The sequence below is a fragment of the Podarcis melisellensis genome (assembly GCF_964234715.1).
Source record: "Podarcis melisellensis genome assembly, chromosome: 12".
NCBI lineage: Eukaryota > Metazoa > Chordata > Lepidosauria > Squamata > Lacertidae > Podarcis > Podarcis melisellensis.
The window spans coordinates 45064722-45083961 of record NC_138544.1 but is presented as its reverse complement, the minus strand read 5'-3'; the positions used below and the strand labels follow the sequence as shown (position 1 = coordinate 45083961).

At 44.8% G+C, this 19240-nt stretch overlaps 2 protein-coding genes across 4 annotated transcripts in view; one reads left to right on the top strand and one right to left on the bottom strand.

Annotated features, from left to right (window-relative positions):
• The window catches only part of PFKP (phosphofructokinase, platelet), a 60326-nt gene extending 56472 nt beyond the window's left edge, over positions 1 to 3854 (top strand). For all 3 annotated transcript variants that reach the window (XM_081931605.1, XM_081931604.1, XM_081931606.1), the window contains 3 exons: positions 379 to 478; positions 2075 to 2180; positions 3277 to 3854. In XM_081931605.1, the coding sequence (XP_081787731.1) occupies positions 379 to 478; positions 2075 to 2180; positions 3277 to 3415 (345 nt within the window). In that variant the 3' untranslated portion in view covers positions 3416 to 3854. The remainder of the gene's footprint in view (positions 1 to 378; positions 479 to 2074; positions 2181 to 3276) is intronic.
• Positions 3855 to 9910: 6056 nt separating this feature from the next.
• The window catches only part of PITRM1 (pitrilysin metallopeptidase 1), a 30437-nt gene continuing 21107 nt past the window's right edge, over positions 9911 to 19240 (bottom strand). Inside the window, exons 20-27 of the mRNA XM_081931546.1 lie at positions 18968 to 19068; positions 17624 to 17744; positions 15679 to 15750; positions 13808 to 13920; positions 12528 to 12653; positions 11602 to 11747; positions 11082 to 11184; positions 9911 to 10471 (exon numbers count right to left, since the gene is read on the bottom strand). Coding sequence (XP_081787672.1) covers positions 10378 to 10471; positions 11082 to 11184; positions 11602 to 11747; positions 12528 to 12653; positions 13808 to 13920; positions 15679 to 15750; positions 17624 to 17744; positions 18968 to 19068 — 876 coding nt within the window. The 3' untranslated portion in view covers positions 9911 to 10377. The remainder of the gene's footprint in view (positions 10472 to 11081; positions 11185 to 11601; positions 11748 to 12527; positions 12654 to 13807; positions 13921 to 15678; positions 15751 to 17623; positions 17745 to 18967; positions 19069 to 19240) is intronic.

The window sequence follows — 19240 nt, the reverse complement described above, 5'->3', positions numbered from 1 at the left end:
ATTTAACTAGTTTTAATACTAATTCATTGGTAACACCGAGGCATGAAGATATTAGCACTGGGACCACAACCATTGAATTGAGGTCTCGCAGCTCTGTATGTCAGTACGATTTAAACTATAACTATCTGATGCTGCACAAAGAACTGTGTGTAGAAGCAGTCATTTGTTTATGATGCTGCCTTTGTTCAGTGGAGACCAAGTTCACTGCAGGTGCAGGTAATCTTCCAACCTGGATCCCTAGTTGCTGTCCATGACTATGGGCATGCGGCCATGCCTCAATTTCTGCCTAAGCGCGAGGCAGGAAGTCTTGTAATTGTTTTGTAACTCCAGAGTCCTAAAACTTCAACTCACTGTTAATGTACGTTTTGAATTTCACAGGGTGGCGCTCCTTCGCCATTTGACAGAAACTTTGGGACAAAAATTTCAGCGAAAGCTGTGCTTTGGCTCTCCAAGAAACTCAAAGAGTGCTATCGAAGAGGTAAGGAAATGCTGGTGGCATTAAAAAAAAAAAAAATTAACTAGTTTAATGTGTCAGTTGCTAACATCAATAGGAAGGTGCCAAACATGTGATACTGAGTCTGTGAGGCACAGCTGTTTCTTCTCGTGTATGTTATCACATCTATGAAAAAGGGCTTAGCTGCCCTGTTTTATTTTTCCTTAGCTTGCTGGAAATATTGAAGCCAGGGACTGGTGAATTGTCTGTTTCCAGTAATGGCACCTCATTTGTACAGTGCTCTTCCAGTTTGAAGACTGGAGTCTTGAATCACTGTTGGCCTTTTGAAAGCAGGCTGTGTTTTGATGTGCTTTTACAGGGGAAAGTATCTAATCCTGCTTGCTTACATTTTTTTTCTTGACTTTAAAAAAGATTTCATAGTTTATATTGCTTGTAAACTGCTTTGCAGGCCCACTTCAGGGCAGAAAGACGGTATAAATTTATTAAAATGTAATATAGCAAACATTTACAAGCAGCCATTAATATTTCTTAACCAATTAGGCCAGCTCCCTTTCTTCAAGGCACGTTGCACTGAGTCAGTGAGACTTTTGAAAAGACATGTTTAGGACCAAGGTTTTTTTTGCATTATCAAGAATATTTGAGGCTGATAATTCAGAAAACTTAATCCACAATTCTTTATTTACAGGAGCTAAAGTATCCATGCATGTTAGGTATACCTCATGGTATTCTATATATCAAGGCACATTCAAGTGCTTGTAACAGAACTAAGTAAAAACCCATCAGTTACTAAGGAATCCTTTCACTTAACTAAGTCCAGACAAGCTTATTCAGGGGATAAGATCCACCAAATTCTAATGGTACATTGTTTGAGTAAACCTGCGTAGGGTAAGGCTTCAGATTTCTTAGAATATTAGGCAAATTACCAAAGCTTGCCATGATTTGGTCATGCTGATTGATATTTTACTTCAGGGTAGTCAACTTGGTGCCGTCCAGTGTTTTAGACTACAGCTTTCATAATTTCTGGCTGGTTAAGCTGATGGGCATTATAATTCAAAGCATCTGAAAGGCACCATGTTGGCTATCCCAGCTCTACTTTTTTTGATTATGACCGATTCCTCAAACTGTGCTAAAATGTGAGTAATCTCAGAATTCCAACCCCAACCCCCCAAGACTTAAAAGTTCTTGACAATAATTTGTAAAAACATAGGAATGCACCATGTGAGTTACATATATTCTTCCTTTCTTGTTTTGTTTTCTTGGTTGCTGCACGGATCACAGATGAAGGTAACACACTTCATTCTTTTGCAATTTTATCAGGTTTGAGGAACAGTTCTTACTGAAATGTTGAACAATTTCTAACGAAATTAACCATGGCCAATGACACGTTATTTATCCATTCTCTTTCACTCTAATTACTGATTTGAAAACCATGCCCTCTAACAGTTTCAGTCCCTATTTTTTGTTGTCGTTCTTCACTGTAATATTTCAGTTAACCAAATTCAATTAAAAACCCTATGTGGATTCTTTAACATTTCATCCCCCCCCCCCCCGTACACTATTCCCCTATGTTACTTTTTGTATAGCTAAAAGAAGAAAATGTATGTTGTTGTTTTTTCAAAGGAAGGGTATTTGCCAACACTGAGGACAGTGTTTGCCTCCTGGGAATGCGCCGGAGGAACCTTATTTTCCAGCCTGTGGTTCAACTGAAGGATGAAACAGACTTTGTGTAAGTAAAGACAGTGCGGGGAAAAACACTGGTGTCCACACGAAGATTAGAATTAAGAATTGGTATCTCTTTGGGGACAAACGGTAGACTCTAGTTCAACTCTAGTTCAACTTTAGACTTGAAGTGCCCTCCCTCACAAAAAACTCCTGGGATTATTGAAACTCCTGGGATTATTGAAAGGAGAATCCTTGCTGCCAAGGAGTGTGGTGGAGTCTCCTTCTTTGGAGGTCTTTAAGCAGAGGCTTGACAACCATATGTCAGGAGTGCTCTGATGGTGTTTCCTGCTTGGCAGGGGGTTGGACTCGATGGCCCTTGTGGTCTCTTCCAACTCTATGATTCTATGAATTTCTCTTTTACAAGGACCTGGCAGCGCTGAACCAAACACAATCTTCTTTCACCCCCTTTTTAATCTTTTAATAGCAAATGCTTCCAATGCACTGTTGCTGTTGTGGGTGGTGCCCAGCTATTGGGTAGCATGGCAACTGCTGAATTTTTCAAAAATCTCTTAATCCCTGCATCATCTCTACTGGGCCTTTTGCCCAGCCAAGCTAGGTGCCAAGTCTGAAGCTTGGATTTTAAGAGAAGCAACATGCCCCAGTGGAAGAGCATAAACTTTGCATGTAACATTTTGCTTCTGCAGTATTATTTAGTGGCATCTGTAAAGACCTCAGCCTGAGCCATTTGACTGCTTTGGCTACCTGCACTAGACTAGCCAAGTCTCACTGAGCCCATGGTAATGTTGGCAGACTTGGTTAAACTGCTTGTCTAAGCAGCAAAACCAGCAAATTAGAATCTTTGTTTTAATGGAGGAAGGGGAGTGTGTTTCCATTATCTAATGGCTCTCCTATAGCATCGCTTGTGCACATAGGCAGCTAGTTTATCTGCTGGCCACAAGTTGACATGACAGCATGTCACTAGCACTAACTCTCCATATAAACCAGCTATTTATATGAGCAGAGTGACAAGACCCTGTTGCAAAGTTCCTGTGTCTTGTTTCAAGTTGATCAGCACCCTCAGTTGTTGGTGTTCCTTATAGCCTGCATATAAGTTTAAATGAGAACTTCTAAAAACTTTCCCCTTCTTTCTTGCTAAACAGGCACCGAATTCCCCGCGAACAGTGGTGGCTGAAGTTACGGCCTCTGATGAAAATTCTGGCCAAATACAAGACCAGCTACGATGTGTCAGATTCGGGCCAGTTGGAGCATGTGCTCAGACCAAAACAGGCAGAAGCGTGAGCCGACGGGTCCAAGGTGTCCTACTGTTAAAAGGTTGCAATAGCTCTCCATTGTGTGTCAACGATGCTTTAGAATACTTGTTGCAGCTTCATTTTGTAACATCTAAGTTATTGTACCAGCACTTTATGTGGAAAAACAAAAAGCCGCCATCACAGACACTCTCTACCTGGTATTGTCCTAGGCTTCTTAAAAAGACACCACACAAAACACCCTAGAGCCTAACTTAACAACAAAAAAACCCAACTTACCAATGTGTTCCTTACCAACAACCTGTGCAAAAACGGTTCTATGCACTCCGTGTGATGCTATTCATCTCTTGCACTTTTACCAGATAGTGTTTACACTTAAAGAGTATGTTACAGAGGCTTAGTTTTGTGTCAAACTTAAAAAAGGAAACTTATATATGTCCCCCAACAGAATAAAATACTATATTAAAAGTCAGCTCTGGAGTCATTTGTTCTGTACAACGTGGGATGAGCTTGCTTCATCCTACCCACTGGCTAGAACTTCTCAGGGCTAGCCCATGTTATTGGTACAACTAATGGTGACCAATGGTCAGAGGTGATAGGAGTTGTAGTGTGACAACATCTGGAAGGTGCCACGTTGACTAATCTGCACTAGCTGAACGTGCTCTTAAAAGGAAAAAAACATTGGATTTCAAGGCCTACAAATACAAGGCAAGTTTTTTATGTAGTGCAACCAATTTCAGTCCAGCTGCTTGGGTATCTAAGGAGCAAGAGTAAAAGTAGCAAGTGCAAGATTATGATTTTTCTCTGCTGTAATTGCAAAGAAAGACCCCAGCTTCAAAACTAATGTTTGCCACAACCCCTGCAGTGGTTTGGATTCCAAAGCAGATGTAAAGATATAGCTTGTTAGATCTGCTCTGGAATCCACTGGCATGGGGTATGACTTTTGCTTTGAAGACAAGTGACTTCTCCCTATGCTTAGAGCCCTCAACCAGGTGGAGTTAGCAGAGCAGCCACATGGTACCCAAGTAGGCTGGAGCCAAGGAACAAGACAGCTTGAATGCATCCTGGAATGCGTAAAACCATGTCCCATTAAACTTTAATTAGTTTAATGTAAATGCCCAGTGCACTTCCTTCTTTAAAAGTCTCACCACGGCAGAGGATTTCGCGCAGCAGCTAAGAAGGGCAGGAGAGGCAGCATCTTCCCAAAAAGGAGTCCTGGAGCATGCGGTTTGTAAATCAAAAATAAGGTTTATTTACAAAACACCCAAAAACAATCCTGGCGACGAACCACACATCTCAGCAAAACACACCCCCAAAAGGGAGAAGGGGGGAAGAACAAACAAACAGGGGGACTATTTATACAGACTCATGTTCCTGGAAGCCTAATGACCTCCAGCTGCTCAGTGATTAGAGCGTTTCTGCTACTCTTTTAACCCTTTGATAGCAACACCCCCTCTCGCTCGTAACACTGAGCTGTACCAACCTTAATACAAATTTAAACCTGAACAGAAACATTTATGAGATTGCGGACTCAAAGCTTTTGTAAAACCGTCTGCGAGATTTTCTTGGCTTGGACAATACTTTAGTTCAATTAAACCTTGTTTTACACTTTGGCATACATTTTGATAACGGATATCCAAGTGTTTTGTGTGCGCCTTGAATTGACCTGATTTAGCTAGTTTAATACAAGGTTGATTGTCTTCCCACACTCTGATAGGTAGGGAACATTCTCCAAACAATTCTTGTACCAGTTGCTTATAAAATTCCAGTTCTCTACATATATCTGATAACGCATTGAACTCAGATTCAGTTGAACTTAAAGCTATAAGTGATTGTTTTCTTGATCTCCAACCAATTAGTGCATTTCCAAATTTTATCGCCATTCCTGACACTGATTTTCTATCTGGTCCAGCATCTGCCCAACTGCTGTCGACCCAACATTCAAGTTGTGTGCTGCCCTCTGCTGATAGTTTTAAGCGAAAGCTTTTGGTAGTTTGGAGATACCTTAAAACTCTTTTTACTCCTTGCCAAGCATGCATTGATGGTTTTTCAGCTTGTCTACACAGCATGTTGACAGCATATGTTATATCGGGCCGAGTCCACTGTGCAATGTGGAGTAGACTGCCTATCGCTGACTGGTAAACCCCGGGATTACAGAACTCTGCCTTTTGCTCAGTTTGAGCATCCTTTGTGTAACTTAACTCCATTGGGGTTTTAACACCAGCACAGTTGTTCATTTTAAACCTTTCCAGCAACTGCTGGATTTTAGCTTCTTGGCTAAGCCAATAGTTACCATTTTCATCTTGCTGAATTTTAACTCCTAGATAAACAGATACATTGCCTAGTGATTTTATCTGAAACTTTTCTCCAAGCTTTGTGGCAAATTGTTGTGCAAGTTTATCATCCTTTCCACTGTATAATAAATCGTCAACAAATATCAAAACTGCTTCTTGTTCACATCCCGAGCCTTTTAGATAAAGACACGCATCTGCTGCGCTCTTTCTGAACCCCATGCTCTCTAGAGCATCGTTTAAGCAGGAATTCCAATTACGGGCGGACTGTTTCAACCCATAAATGGATTTGTGTAGGCGCCAGACCTGGTTTGGCTTGTCTCCTTCAAAACCTGGTGGTGGTGTCATATAGACTTCCTCCTGTAAGTCTGCATTTAAATAAGCCACATTGACATCAAAATGAAACAGCTTATTTCCCTTCTTAGCTGAAGAGGCTAGAAGCATTCTTAATGACTCCGATCTTGAAGTAGGGGCATAGATTTGAGAATAGTGAACACCTTTGCGCTGCGAAAACCCTTTTGCAACTAGCCGGGCTTTATATTGCAACTCTTCAGTAGTTGTGGGCTTTAAACGATATACCCATCGACAACCTACAGCTTGTTGCCCTTTCGGAAGCTCTGTACTTGTAAACACACCGAGAGACTTCATTGAAGCCATCTCTTTTTCCATTGCTTCCTGCCACTTTACGGCTTCTGAGCTTGGAAGCTGTTGTACTTCCATATAGCTTTCTGGCTCACACTGTGCCATATTTACGTATACACTTGTCACCTTAAACCGCTCTGGCGGCTTGCCCTTCGTGGCGCGTTTAGACCTGCGCAATTGCTCCTCTTGTGCCCCCTCTGACCGTTGGCTGTCAGAATCTGTCTCAGACTTTATATCTGGACGTGCCTCTAGGGATAAAGACCTCCGTTTAGATACCTCCCTTGGGCTTGGTGTTGCAGGTGACCTGCTTTGCTTTTGCTGTCTGCTAGGCCTACTGACTGGCGAAGCTGGAGCACTCCTAGATTCTGGCTTTTCTACCTTAGGAGAAGAACCTCGTGCCTGATCAGAATCTGCATCTGAACCATGTGCACCATCCCTTTCTGGCTCATCACTCTCTGGACTTTCTTTCTCAGCATGAATGCCTAAATCATCTCTCAAAATGTCAGGGTTAGCGTGTAAGTGAGTCCATCCGGACTGCTCACAAAAATCAGCGCTCCTACTGAGGACCACTCTTGTAGTATCCCCACCTGGGTCCACAAACCTCCAAGATTTGGCATGTGGTTCGTACCCGCAAAAGATGAGTTTCCTAGCCCTTGGACTTCCCTTTTTCCTTAACGCTTTTGGGATAAGTACATAGGCTTGAGATCCAAACACCCGAAAGTAATTAACTTTGGGCTTCTTCCCATATAAAGCAAAATAAGGCGTAATATCAATTACCGAATTATATACTCGGTTCAGAATATGAGTAGCCGCCTGCCAGGCTTCCGCCCAGTAACTCTGAGGAAGTTTAGCATCAAACAACATAGAGTTTGCCAACTCTTGCAGAACCCTATTTTTACGTTCGGCCACGCCTCCTTCTTGGGGGGAATAAGGTGTAGACAGACGATGCTTAATTCCCTTTTTCTTAAAGAAATTCTGCAACACAGACCCGGTAAATTCTGACCCTCTGTCTGTCTGAAAAGCAAGTACTCTAGTACCGAATTCAAGTTCTACTGCATGAACCCAATTTTTAACTGTTTCTGCAGTATCTGCTTTTGTTTTGAGAGGAAAAAACCATGTAACCTTTGTTTTGTCATCCGAGAGACACAGTGCATACTTCGAACCTCCCATGCTAGCAACAGGCATTGGGCCACATAGGTCCATATGCACAAGTTGGAATACTTTGTCAGATTTCCTATCTGAACTGGGATAGCTGCATCTATGAACCTTCGCACTTTTGCATGCAGTACAATCCAAATACTTAGTACATTTGTTCAATTTGCACCCTTCTGATAATTCAGGTTGCCTTTTAACATACTGAAAATTAATATGCCCTAAACGGCGGTGCCATAAATGAACACAAGAATTATGGGTAGGCGTGTTCACACAACCAGCATGAACCTGTTCAACTTCATCTGGACTTGTCTCAAAATAATATAACCCATTTCTGCATTCCACCTGCAAAAGAGATACGTTATTCTTTGAAATAGTGCAAACCCCATTTTCAAACACAGTTTTAAACCCATTTCTATCAAGTTCTGACACAGACAAAATACACCCCTTCAGTCCCTTTAGCACGTAGGCATCAATTTCTGTTTGCAAACAATTTAAGAACACTGTGCCTACAGTCTCTAAGGAACGTTTAGTTGAATCTGCCATTGTCACAACTTTAGGGGTTTGCAAATGTCTGCAATTCTGCAAACGTACACTAGATGGCGCCACCAGGTGGTGAGATGCACCACTGTCGATCAACCAGCGTAGATTGCTGCCTTGGCCACGCCCTTGCATCAACGCCATTGCTGAAGCCATGTGCTGTGTGCTGTGGGAGTAGCCACGACCTCCTCCTCTTCTTCGACGTCCCCTGGAACTCCTTGTCTGGTAACTAGGGGTAACGGCCTTGTTGCTGTCTTGACCAGGTTCACGTGTGCAATTCCTGATTAGATGGGAAGGGGAACCACAGCGAAAACAGTGTCTAGCTGCAAAAGCATTTACTGTGTGCTCAAACTCAGCATCAACACTCTTAGGCACAGCATAACTCCCCTTTAAAGACAAACCTCTTTCTCTTTGCCTTTTATCCTGTTCATCCGCAAGCCGAGAAGAAATGTATTCAAGGGTTAATTCAGTTGAAGGCATAGCTTCCAAAGTTAGAGCTAGAGTCTCATAGCTTTTATCAAGAGAAGACAACAATATGTATGACTGCTGCTCCATAGAGAAAGGAATGCCCAGCTGTCTTAGTTGATTAAAGGCAGACACCATTTTGGCAATATGTTCTTTCACACACGCTCCCGGTTGGAGACGTAAATCAAACAAACATCTTGTAGCATGGATCTTGGCCCCCGCAGTGTTTCTGGAATTTAACCGCTGCAGAACCGTCCCGACCTCATGCGTGTTCTTTAACTCAGAAACATAAGGCATTTGCTCTGGTCCCACTGCCAAAACTAGTAGACCTTGGGCTTTCCTGTCGCGTTTCTGTGAAGCTGCTGCTGCTGCTTTGGCTTCTGCAGACGCGTCTGCAGCTGCCTGTAAAGGCGGTGCTTCAGTACAGCTCCACAACTCTTTTGCTTGCAACCAAACCCTTACTCTAGCCTTCCAATCTTGCCAATTTTTCCCATTGAGTTGCGTAAACGGGACAGTAAAACTTTCCTGGGACTCTGCCATCCTCCCTGGGGCTTAGGAACGATACTCACACACCTGTAGACCGTCTCCCAGCTGCTGAGGTGGCTCCTTGAGGAATCAGACGTCTTCCAGCGAGTACAAACTGCGCAGTGCCTCTTTAAAACTTTTCTAGGCACGTTGCAGGACTCAAGCTGCTTTGGAGGCTTTCGTTGTCGGCAACCGCTTCTGTCTTCACTCCAGTCCTTGCATAAATCACTCTGAACTGCTCTCCTTATCTCCTTCTTGACGTACAAACATCCATAACCTGTCCCATTAAACTTTAATTAGTTTAATGTAAATGCCCAGTGCACTTCCTTCTTTAAAAGTCTCACCACGGCAGAGGATTTCGCGCAGCAGCTAAGAAGGGCAGGAGAGGCAGCATCTTCCCAAAAAGGAGTCCTGGAGCATGCGGTTTGTAAATCAAAAATAAGGTTTATTTACAAAACACCCAAAAACAATCCTGGCGACGAACCACACATCTCAGCAAAACACACACCCAAAAGGGAGAAGGGGGGAAGAACAAACAAACAGGGGGACTATTTATACAGACTCATGTTCCTGGAAGCCTAATGACCTCCAGCTGCTCAGTGATTAGAGCGTTTCTGCTACTCTTTTAACCCTTTGATAGCAACAAACCACCACCTGCTTGAATTGCATATATATTAAGATGGTAGGAGCAACCCTGTATTTTAAATTCCCAGTATTGATATGAGTGCTTCTGCCAGTACATCCTTTACTACCTAAAACACCAGGGAAGAAAGGAGTAACCTCTCACCAACCCCATCACTAAACAAAACGGGCCAGGCACAAACTTGCCTTCTGCTGTGTTGTCTCTAAAGATAAGCTACCTGCTGCGGGAATAAGAAGTCCCATGACAAGATACTAAGCAGAACAACTCATCAGAGGCTGGAAATATTTAATGGCACAAGGTTGAGACACACAATATTCAAATAAGAGAACTAAAGATAGTCAATAACAGTAATCTTAAAAAAAAGAGGAAACCCTAACTCATGATTTAAAGAAAACAGAAAACTTAATTGTGTGCTTTGACAATGTGCTAGGTACCACCTAGTTAAACTAATCATGATCAGCTAGGCAGAACCAACAGTAGTTCCGGTGGGAAATTAGAGTTATTGAGCTAGTTTGGGACCATAATCCAGAGCTTCAGCTTGGCAAATTGTGAAAGATTGACAGAGGGCGAAATCCTGCTTGAGAAGTAAGCACCACTGTGGAGTCAAGCTCTTTAAGATGACACAAGTGTAGTACTGTCCAGTCCTGACAGCACTGCTATAGAGGAAGAGGACCCCAAGTTATTTTGGTATCTGTCACACACATGATTGCATCTAATCTGAGCCGGCAGCAAATATCATCGTATAACCCATGAAGGGTCTTTGGCAGTGTGTGGGTTTTCTGGGCCAAGAATAGCCAGTCCTTTTGTTCTCTTCCCAGCGGCAAGATATCTGAAAGTCAACAAAGCATGCACCATTAGTCTACCGTTCATTTGCGACTGTCTGTTCATCAGATAAGTGTAGGGAATATTAAGAGTCTTCAATTCTCAGGACTCAATGGGCAAAAGTGATGCTTTCGTTTTAAACTGCAGTGGGATCATTATTGATAAAGGGCAATTCAGAAACTGAACAGCACATGTCATTCTGAAAAACGTTTTAATTTTAGATAGCATCAAAGTCTCTGGAGCTCCTTTCACTTGATGCTGGAGGGTTGTTCAAGCTGGAGAAGTATAGCATATTTGTATGTACGCATTGCTCAGTCTGCAATTCATGCTTGGCTTGCTTATGAGTTATTCTAGGGCTTCACCACAGTCCCAATGACACCTTAGCATACTGCTATGCAACTAGCTAGATTTGATTCACAAATCTAGGTTCTGTGTAAGTTTTACACATCCAACTGTTTTGTCCCATTGTCCCATTCAATGGCCCCATGCCACAGGAAACCCACAATCCTGAAAATTAAAGGGCTGTGTGGCAAACATCAGTTCCCCCCACTCCCCTTTTGGGTTTCGGAAAGCTATCTAAGAAGTCTCGCACTTCCCGGTCAGGCACACAAACTCACTTGTTGGCTGCATCTATGAGGTTATCTTTGGAGACGGCAAAAAGATGCTCTCTGTGCCTCTGCTTCATCTCATCGGAGATCCCGTACAAAAAGGTATTCATCCCTACAAAGAAGAATTCACAAACGTTAAGAAAACAAACTCGATTCTTAAGAGTGAAAGCAGCAGGTGGAAAATCCCACCTCCATCCTGCAGCTCCTACTTTTAGACAGATCTGTTTCATAACACACTGAGATCACTCCCAATTCTTCTGGAATGGCATATGTAGACAAGAATTATGCAACAAATTTTAGATAATTTCTCCATGTTGGAAATGCCTGATAAATGTCAGAAACTCTTTTTGGCTGCGATTTAGACACATGAAACTGGGTCTGCCCCCCCTGCCCCCGCTCAAAAGCATCAAAGATAACTAAAATATGTGTAAAATCATATTTTGGCTTTCAGACTGATGGCTCTTTTGCTCTAGGAAAGGCTATTCGCTCTACTCATTTGGCTCAATCCCAAGCTGAGAAGCCAACATACCTTTATCCGACGGTGCTTGGGGGGCATCCACGGATGCAAACATGGCAAGCTTGGCTTCATCAATGTCTTGCTGCGTGAATTTTCCTGCCTTGGCCCATTCGGCGGCCTTTTCAAAAGTAGACAAGGTACCCATTGAATTTGGATCCCTAAAAATGCAAGGCAGGCACAGGTAAGTTTATATAGCCAGGTTTTTTTTACAGAGAAATGACACCACAAAGCGACTTGCCCTTGTTCAAGTGGTTGCTTTTTCTAGCTTTGCCTCACACTGTGATCACAGATAGATGAAAACCCAACTGTTAAAAATCAGTGTTGACTTCTGAAGGGTATTTCTGTCCCAGTGACATGGTATTGAGCAGGTTCTTACAACAAATAAATCTGTTGGGTTCACTGAACTTAGAAAGCTTGAAATCATAGGAACACAGGAATGTGATTCAAATAGACCTTTGGCCAATCTAGCTCCATTCTATCTACACGGACTGGCAGCAGCTCTCCAGGGTTTCAAATGGGGGCCTCTCCCATCCCTACCTGGAGATGCTAGGGACCTTCTGCATGCAAAGCAGATGCTCTAGCGTTGCCACTGACATCAGGACCTGATCCATATATTCAGTACATCCCAACACTTACAAGCCATACACTGCTGGCATTCTGTTCAGCACTGCAAAAGTGGAAAGCAACTACGCAGCTTTCCCGCCACTGACGTGTTCATGCTTTTTTACATTATGGGATTTCCTCGCAATTTAAAAGCACTGATTTGAGTGCTCTGGGGCAGATGGCAAGAATCTACTCTCCCTTTACCACTCAATGACTTGTACAATTCCAGTTCCTGAACTCGTTTTATTTGGCAGAGAATGCTGGTTTACAAAAGAAAAAGACAAACAAGAACAGTCAAAGGAAGACATTGTGGTTCCACTCAGTCAACTAGTTACCTATAGGAGTAGAAACTGAATATGCCATTACTGGCAAGTTGCGCACCACCTCCATATGCACCTCCTTTCTCTCTAATTTCCGTATGTAGAAATTTAGCCGTCATCAGACGGGCGAGGATGCGAAGGCTGAAAAAAGAGAGAGATCGTTAGTGAACAAGAGATTCCTGCATTGCAGGGGGTTGAGGCTAGATGAATCTTCCAACTCTTCAACTCTGATTAAGATGCTCTCTCCCTGGCCCTTCCTTTTTTCCTCACCACCACCACCATCATCATCATCATCATCATCATTATTATAAGTCTGCATGAACAAATGTACCTAATCGGCAAAATTTCAGACTCAGTAAGATTTCATAACTAGTCTCCCCACAGAAGTCAAGATCGCTGATCTCCACATTTCCATACCACATTTTTTCTCCTTTTTAAAAGCACAAGACTCATGCATGTAAGGGAATGTGCTTCTCCAAGTGGAAGTTTTAATGAACTTGCTAGATCATGGTGCCCTCTAGCTCAGTGTTTCCCAACCTTGGGCCTCCAGATGTTTTTGGCCTACAACTCCCATCATCCCTAGCTAGCAAGACCAGTGGTCAGGGATGATGGGATTTGTAGTTCAAAAACAGCTGGCGGCCCAAGGTTGGGAAACACTGCTCTAGCTGCTGCTAAGACTCCCAACTCCAGTCAGCAAGGCCAGGTAGGGATGATAGGAATAGTAGCAGTGGCTACCCCTGTACTAGACATTCCTTGGGGAGAGTGAACTGGGGGCTCTGTGGGCAGAATCAGTGCCAGCTACCTGGTTCCACCTTGCAGCGCCTCCGCCTACTGAGTGCCAAGAGAGTACAGGTGTCATTAGCTCAGAAGTGGTCCCTTATCAGCTGCTGTTACCTTGGCAGCAATGCCCCCTGAAGACACACATGGGAAGCAGTGTTGCTGAAGCCCCACCCGCAAGCAAAGCTTGCGAGCCAAACCCACCTGTGCCCCACAGATGCTCTCCTGAGCTGAGAGGCAGGCAGCAACACAGAGCGAACAGGCAAGTGGGGGAAAGAAAGCCTGATTTTGTGAGCTGTGGGTCACCCTGCCTGTGAGTCCAGACATAAATGCACTACTTGTAGCAGCCTCTAACTCAGAAAACATCCCAGTGTTTTGAAAGCAAACGTCTTCCCGAGAGCACCGTCGGTTGTTTCTGAATGCAGTTCTCAACACAGCCGCAACTGGAGATTTAATTTATTCAACTCTGATCACACACCATTTCCACATCTATTTGGCAGCACTTCCCATCGTCTTACCTTGCGTGGTCCGGGGCTGTAAAGGGAACTGTCCGAACGCAGGCGCCAACGTAATTGACAGGGAAGGGCAGAAGGAAATGAGTCTTCATCTGGCATGGCTGGAAAGTGGGATCCTGGAGGAAAAGTCACATTGTGTTTCGTTTAGATCACCTCTGGCAGAGAGTGTGTAGAGAGAAGAACGAAGGCACTCAGTTTTAGGTGATCGCCTCCTCTTACCCATTCAAGAGCATCAAAACGAGTCCAGAAAGGTTAATAGTCAACTCTGCATTTGGTTACTTGGAGAGAGAAGGAAGGAGGAAAATGAGACCGCAGAGTCTCAATGTGATTGCTTGGAGGGCTCAGAACAGCCAACAGCAAGGGAGAAGAGGGAAAGCATTTTAAGAATTTGATACCTCCTATTATTGTTTTTTTAGGGACGCGGGTGGCGCTGTGGGTAAAAGACTCAGCACCTAGGGCTTGCCGATCGAAAGGTCGGCGGTTCGAATCCCCGCGGCAGGGTGAGCTCCCATTGCTCGGTCCCAGCGCCTGCCAACCTAGCAGTTTGAAAGCACTCCCGGGTGCAAGTAGATAAATAGGGACCGCTTACTGGCGGGAAGGTAAACGGCGTTTCCGTGTGCTGCGCTGGCTTGCCAGATGCAGCTTTGTCACGCTGGCCACGTGACCCGGAAGTGTCTTCAGACAGTGCTGGCCCCCGGCCTCTTAAGTGAGATGGGCGCACAACCCTAGAGTCTGGCAAGACTGGCCCGTATGGGCAGGGGTACCTTTACCCTTTACCTATTATTGTTTTTTAAAGGCAGTAGTTGTCAAAGGCAAGGAACAGCTCAGCACAGCCCCACATTTGAAGGAGGGACAGTTTGCAAAGGGGATGTGCATTCCCCAGGCGTACAACAGAATACACTTTCACTTGACATGTAACTATCTCTCTTCCTCCCTCCTTTCCTAGCCTAGTGTTGCCTTTTATAAGCAATGAAGGCAGAGCTTGGGTTGGCTCTAATTTCTGGACACAGCCCAGCAACGTTAGTAGCTTTAGAAATATAACTTTAGGAAGCCCCAAGTGAAGATAAATCAGGAGAAATCTTTGCAACGCAAGAGCAGACTGTTCATATTCCAATCAACTTTTTAAAAGAAAGATATCGTATGCCACTTTGAAGAACTTTCTGGAGGCAAAAAATGTTTCAGAGATGGGTCATACGTAAGCCATCATCCTCCATCCAGTTTGTGGGGCAAAAATTGCACCCTAGATGCACCTGCCATTGTTGAATTTACATAGAAGGAGGTCTACAACAAAGTCTGTCTTGGGTAGGGACAGAAAAGTTACAGCTCCCAGAATCTGCTGGACTCCAACTCCCATCAACCCTGACCACTGAGCTACGTGGACAGAGGCTGATGGGAGTTGGAGACCAACAACAAGGGGGCACAGGATTGCCATTTTTGTTCTAAGACAATTTTCCTGTGCAGGTGACAAACAACATCCTCAAATGCCAGCCACTTATCACTGACCATTCTTCTTCTCATAAATGAAGAAAGCACTCAAACAAAACAACTCTAAGAAATCTTGATTTTTGCCACTGGGGTGTTTTTTTCTTTTCTGTCCAGCCAGTATGGAGCAATATTTCTAAAAGAAAAACCAACTCATGAAATAGAATTGGGTGCTACCATCACACAATTGTTTTGGGGGGATGGGGACCATTTTACTTCCCTGAGTTTTTATCCAATTTTAGCTTCCTGCAAAGGCTTCAGCCCCCCCCCCACCCAAACATTAATCTTCAGAGCAGTAAGGCTCAATTAATCTTCAGAGCAGTAAGGCTCAATTTAGGGAGTAGTGACAAATACTGGCAACTTCGACCTAAGCCAAATGAACTAAGACTCACCGTAATGAGCTTCCTGGTGATCTGGGAGCAAGTGAGCGCCTCACTGCCATCGGTTTTGGGGTCTGAAGGTTTCTACAAAGAGAAAACTTGGTTAAAACAACAGAGATCCGATTGGTTTCTCCCAAGTAACCAGCACAGCTTCCCCAAGCATTTCCTTTCTGCTGTGTCCAATATTTTGCTGCTGATCACACTAAGGTTTGCATTCAAAACATGTCCTGCAGGCAGTGCTGATGTTGGGGCACCCTGTGAGGATTACAATGTAAGACAGGGGTGGGAAGCCTCCGGGTCAGGGGCCAAATGTGGCCTTCCGTGTCTTTCTATCTGGCTCTCCAAAAAACCCCTCTCCCCAGGCTAAATTCCTCTAGGGCATCTGCTTTGAGCCCCCAGTGTTTCTGCCTAACTTACACTGTAATAATGCATGAATGGAGAATGGGGATATGAGTGTGTACAGGAACTTGGGGCCAAAATGCAGCCTATTGCACAAAGCTAATGCTTTTGAATTGGGACGCGGGTGGCGCTGTGGGTAAAAGCCTCAGCGCCTAGGGCTTGCCGATCGAAAGGTCGGCGGTTCGAATCCCCGCAGCGGGGTGCGCTCCCGTTGCTCGGTCCCAGCGCCTGCCAACCTAGCAGTTCAAAAGCACCCCCGGGTGCAAGTAGATAAATAGGGACCGCTTACTAGCGGGAAGGTAAACGGCGTTTCCATGTGCAGCTCTGGCTCGCCAGAGCAGCAATGTCACGCTGGCCACGTGACCTGGAAGTGTCTCCGGACAGCGCTGGCCCCTGGCCTCTTAAGTGAGATGGGCGCACAACCCCAGAGTCTGTCAAGACTGGCCCATACGGGCAGGGGTACCTTTACCTTTACCTTTAATGCTTTTGAATTATGGTGCTGGAGGAGACTCTTGAGAGTCCCGTGGACTGCAAGAAGATCAAACCTATCCATTCTCAAGGAAATCAGCCCTGAGTGTTCACTGGAAGGACAGATCCTGAAGCTGAGAAGAGAAGACTCCCTGTAAAAGACCCTGATGTTGGGAAAGATGGAGGGCACAAGGAGAAGGGGACAACTGAGGATGAGATGGTTGGACAGTGTTCTCGAAGCTACCAGCATGAGTTTGACCAAACTGCAGGAGGCAGTGGAAGACAGGAGTGCCTGGCGTGCTCTGGTCCATGGGGTCATGAAGAGTAGGACAGGACTAAACGACTAAACAACAACAACAAAAGGGTCACGGCCATTGCTCTGCCCACACCCAACTCTGGCATGTGGCCCCCAGAAGGTTCTCTATAAAGGAATGCGTCTCCCAGGCTGAAACAGGCTCCCACCTAGGCAATGAGAACAGCCAAAGCAGAAGTGACATGGGCTATCAGAAGTGACACCCCACAGCCTTCCATCCCTCCTCTGGCTTTAAAAAACTGCTGCAGGGGGCTTCATACATTATTGGAGCTCTGTAGGACATTTCCCCTTATCTAAATCCCCATCCCACTCCCAGAAGCTATCTGGCCCACTGGGGAGAAATACAAGCACTGTTGGGGTATCTCCCTCTACGGAACTAACAGCATCTTTGGAGGGAAGCAGTCTATGTCTTCTCTCCCTCTCAATACTCCTCAAATTCTATTGCACAGATCAAATTTGGACACCATCAGTAACACGAAGAATTCAGCTGTAGTATCAATGAACCAAAAGGCACTGCCCCTTCTCATCTCAGCCTCAGCTCCCTCTGGAAGGGATGGAAGAATAGTACTTGAAACATGCTAACATTTGTAGGAACCACAGCAGGAAGGAAATGTGAGAGAGCAGGGGGAGGCGCTCTTGGCAGCCCGTGTTGCAGTATTTGTATTTCCACAAGCTACAGAAAAATGCACCGGATATGTAGCCAATTCTGCCTCTCACTTGCATGAGAACTGGAAAGTCACTGCAACGCAAACGCTTTCTCTGCTAATCCTGTTTTACCTCAATCACATGGGGGCGGATGGGCTTGCGTTCCTTTTTACTCCGGGCGATGCCCTTTATGAACTTTTCGATGGCTTTTGCAGCGTGTGGCATCTGCTGAGGAGTGGCGTTCACCGAACATCTAGGCAGAAAATAAATCGCATCTAGCCGCATGCACAATCACACCGTCTGCAAGGAACCAACTGCGCTTTTACACCTCCCCAATTTTCCGAGTCGAGTTCTGTTTAGCCATCAAATATCACCGGCTTTAAAAAATGCTGGGCAGACAATAATTCTGGTCTCTGAGTGCTCTGCGTGGTGAGGGCAGTATGTAGCCAGGCTTCCCTCCGACTCTGAAGCTGAAGAGGCTCAGCAGGGAGGTTTCGGAGGTCCTGGCAGCAGCGCTGCAACTTCCCCAGCTACAAAGCTGGGAGATTATTTATTTATTTATTTAATAGCCCACCTTTTTCGCTCTGAGGTGGTGTACATGGTTCTTCCTCTCAACATTTAATCACTATGCCCCGCCATGCAAAGTAGGGTCAATCCTAGGGGCAGTGACTGGCCCAAGGTCACCCAGTGAGCATCACTGGTCAAAGCAGGGATTTGAACCCCAGTCTCCTAAGTCCTAGTCTGACACTCTAATTGCTACATCACGACGCTCCCCTCATTGCCACACCTTCCCAAGCTAGGTTGATGCACTTGCCGCTGCCTGAAATCAGGAGCTGTGTTCAAACTGCAGTAAGCCAAGCAATCACACTCCCTTCTTCTCCCTGCTGGTAAGAGGGATGGAGACCAGAATTCTTGCTTTGAGCAGCCAAGAGTTGTGGACTCCCAAGGCCGCTGTCTTGAGAAGTAGTATGTTATTTGCCAGCTGCATTTATACAGAACCTTCCTAGCCAAGGAACTCAAGGCAGTTCAGTTTTAAAACACTATGAACAAGCAAATAGTGAAACACAGAATAACAGTGTTCTCTCGGGTCAATGGAGGGAGGGTGCTCAATAATTCTCCTTTGTTGCTGATGGTTGCATCGGCAACAGATTTCATGTACTCCCCCCCTCCTGCAGACCAACAAGCAGTGTTTCCAAACTATGTAAAACTGTAATTTACTTTCAAAAAAATCCTTATTTAATGCTTTCGTTTGGCACTAGAGCTTCGGATGCTTGAATTCCTGGATAATGCTCAAGAAGGCAGACTAATGCTCTCTTAAATGCTCACTGCCTGCTAACTGAATGCTCTGTGGAGTACCTGTCTCTCACACGGTTGTATACATGCAAGATTCACCATTATGAGGTATGGGGGGAAGCCAGCAAAGGACTTAGAAATCCACTCGGGACTAGCTTAGGGTGAACATTAACAGAGCCTCACCGCATGTTGTCACTGTTTAAGAGGTATTTCTTGATGCGTGGCAATTTCCGCAGCACTGGCTTAATGTCGGACATTTCTGCAATCCTCTTCATCAATCTCACCTGAACGGGATTGGGGCAGCAGGGAGGAGAGAGAGAATGAATAGTAAAGCAAAAGCAATGAAACCCACCAAGCAGACCTGGGACCTTAAAATATGTGACTATAAACCACCCCACAAATCTTCCCCACATATGGCTGCTGGGAATTTTTCCCTTGTTTCAACGTGCTTCTCTA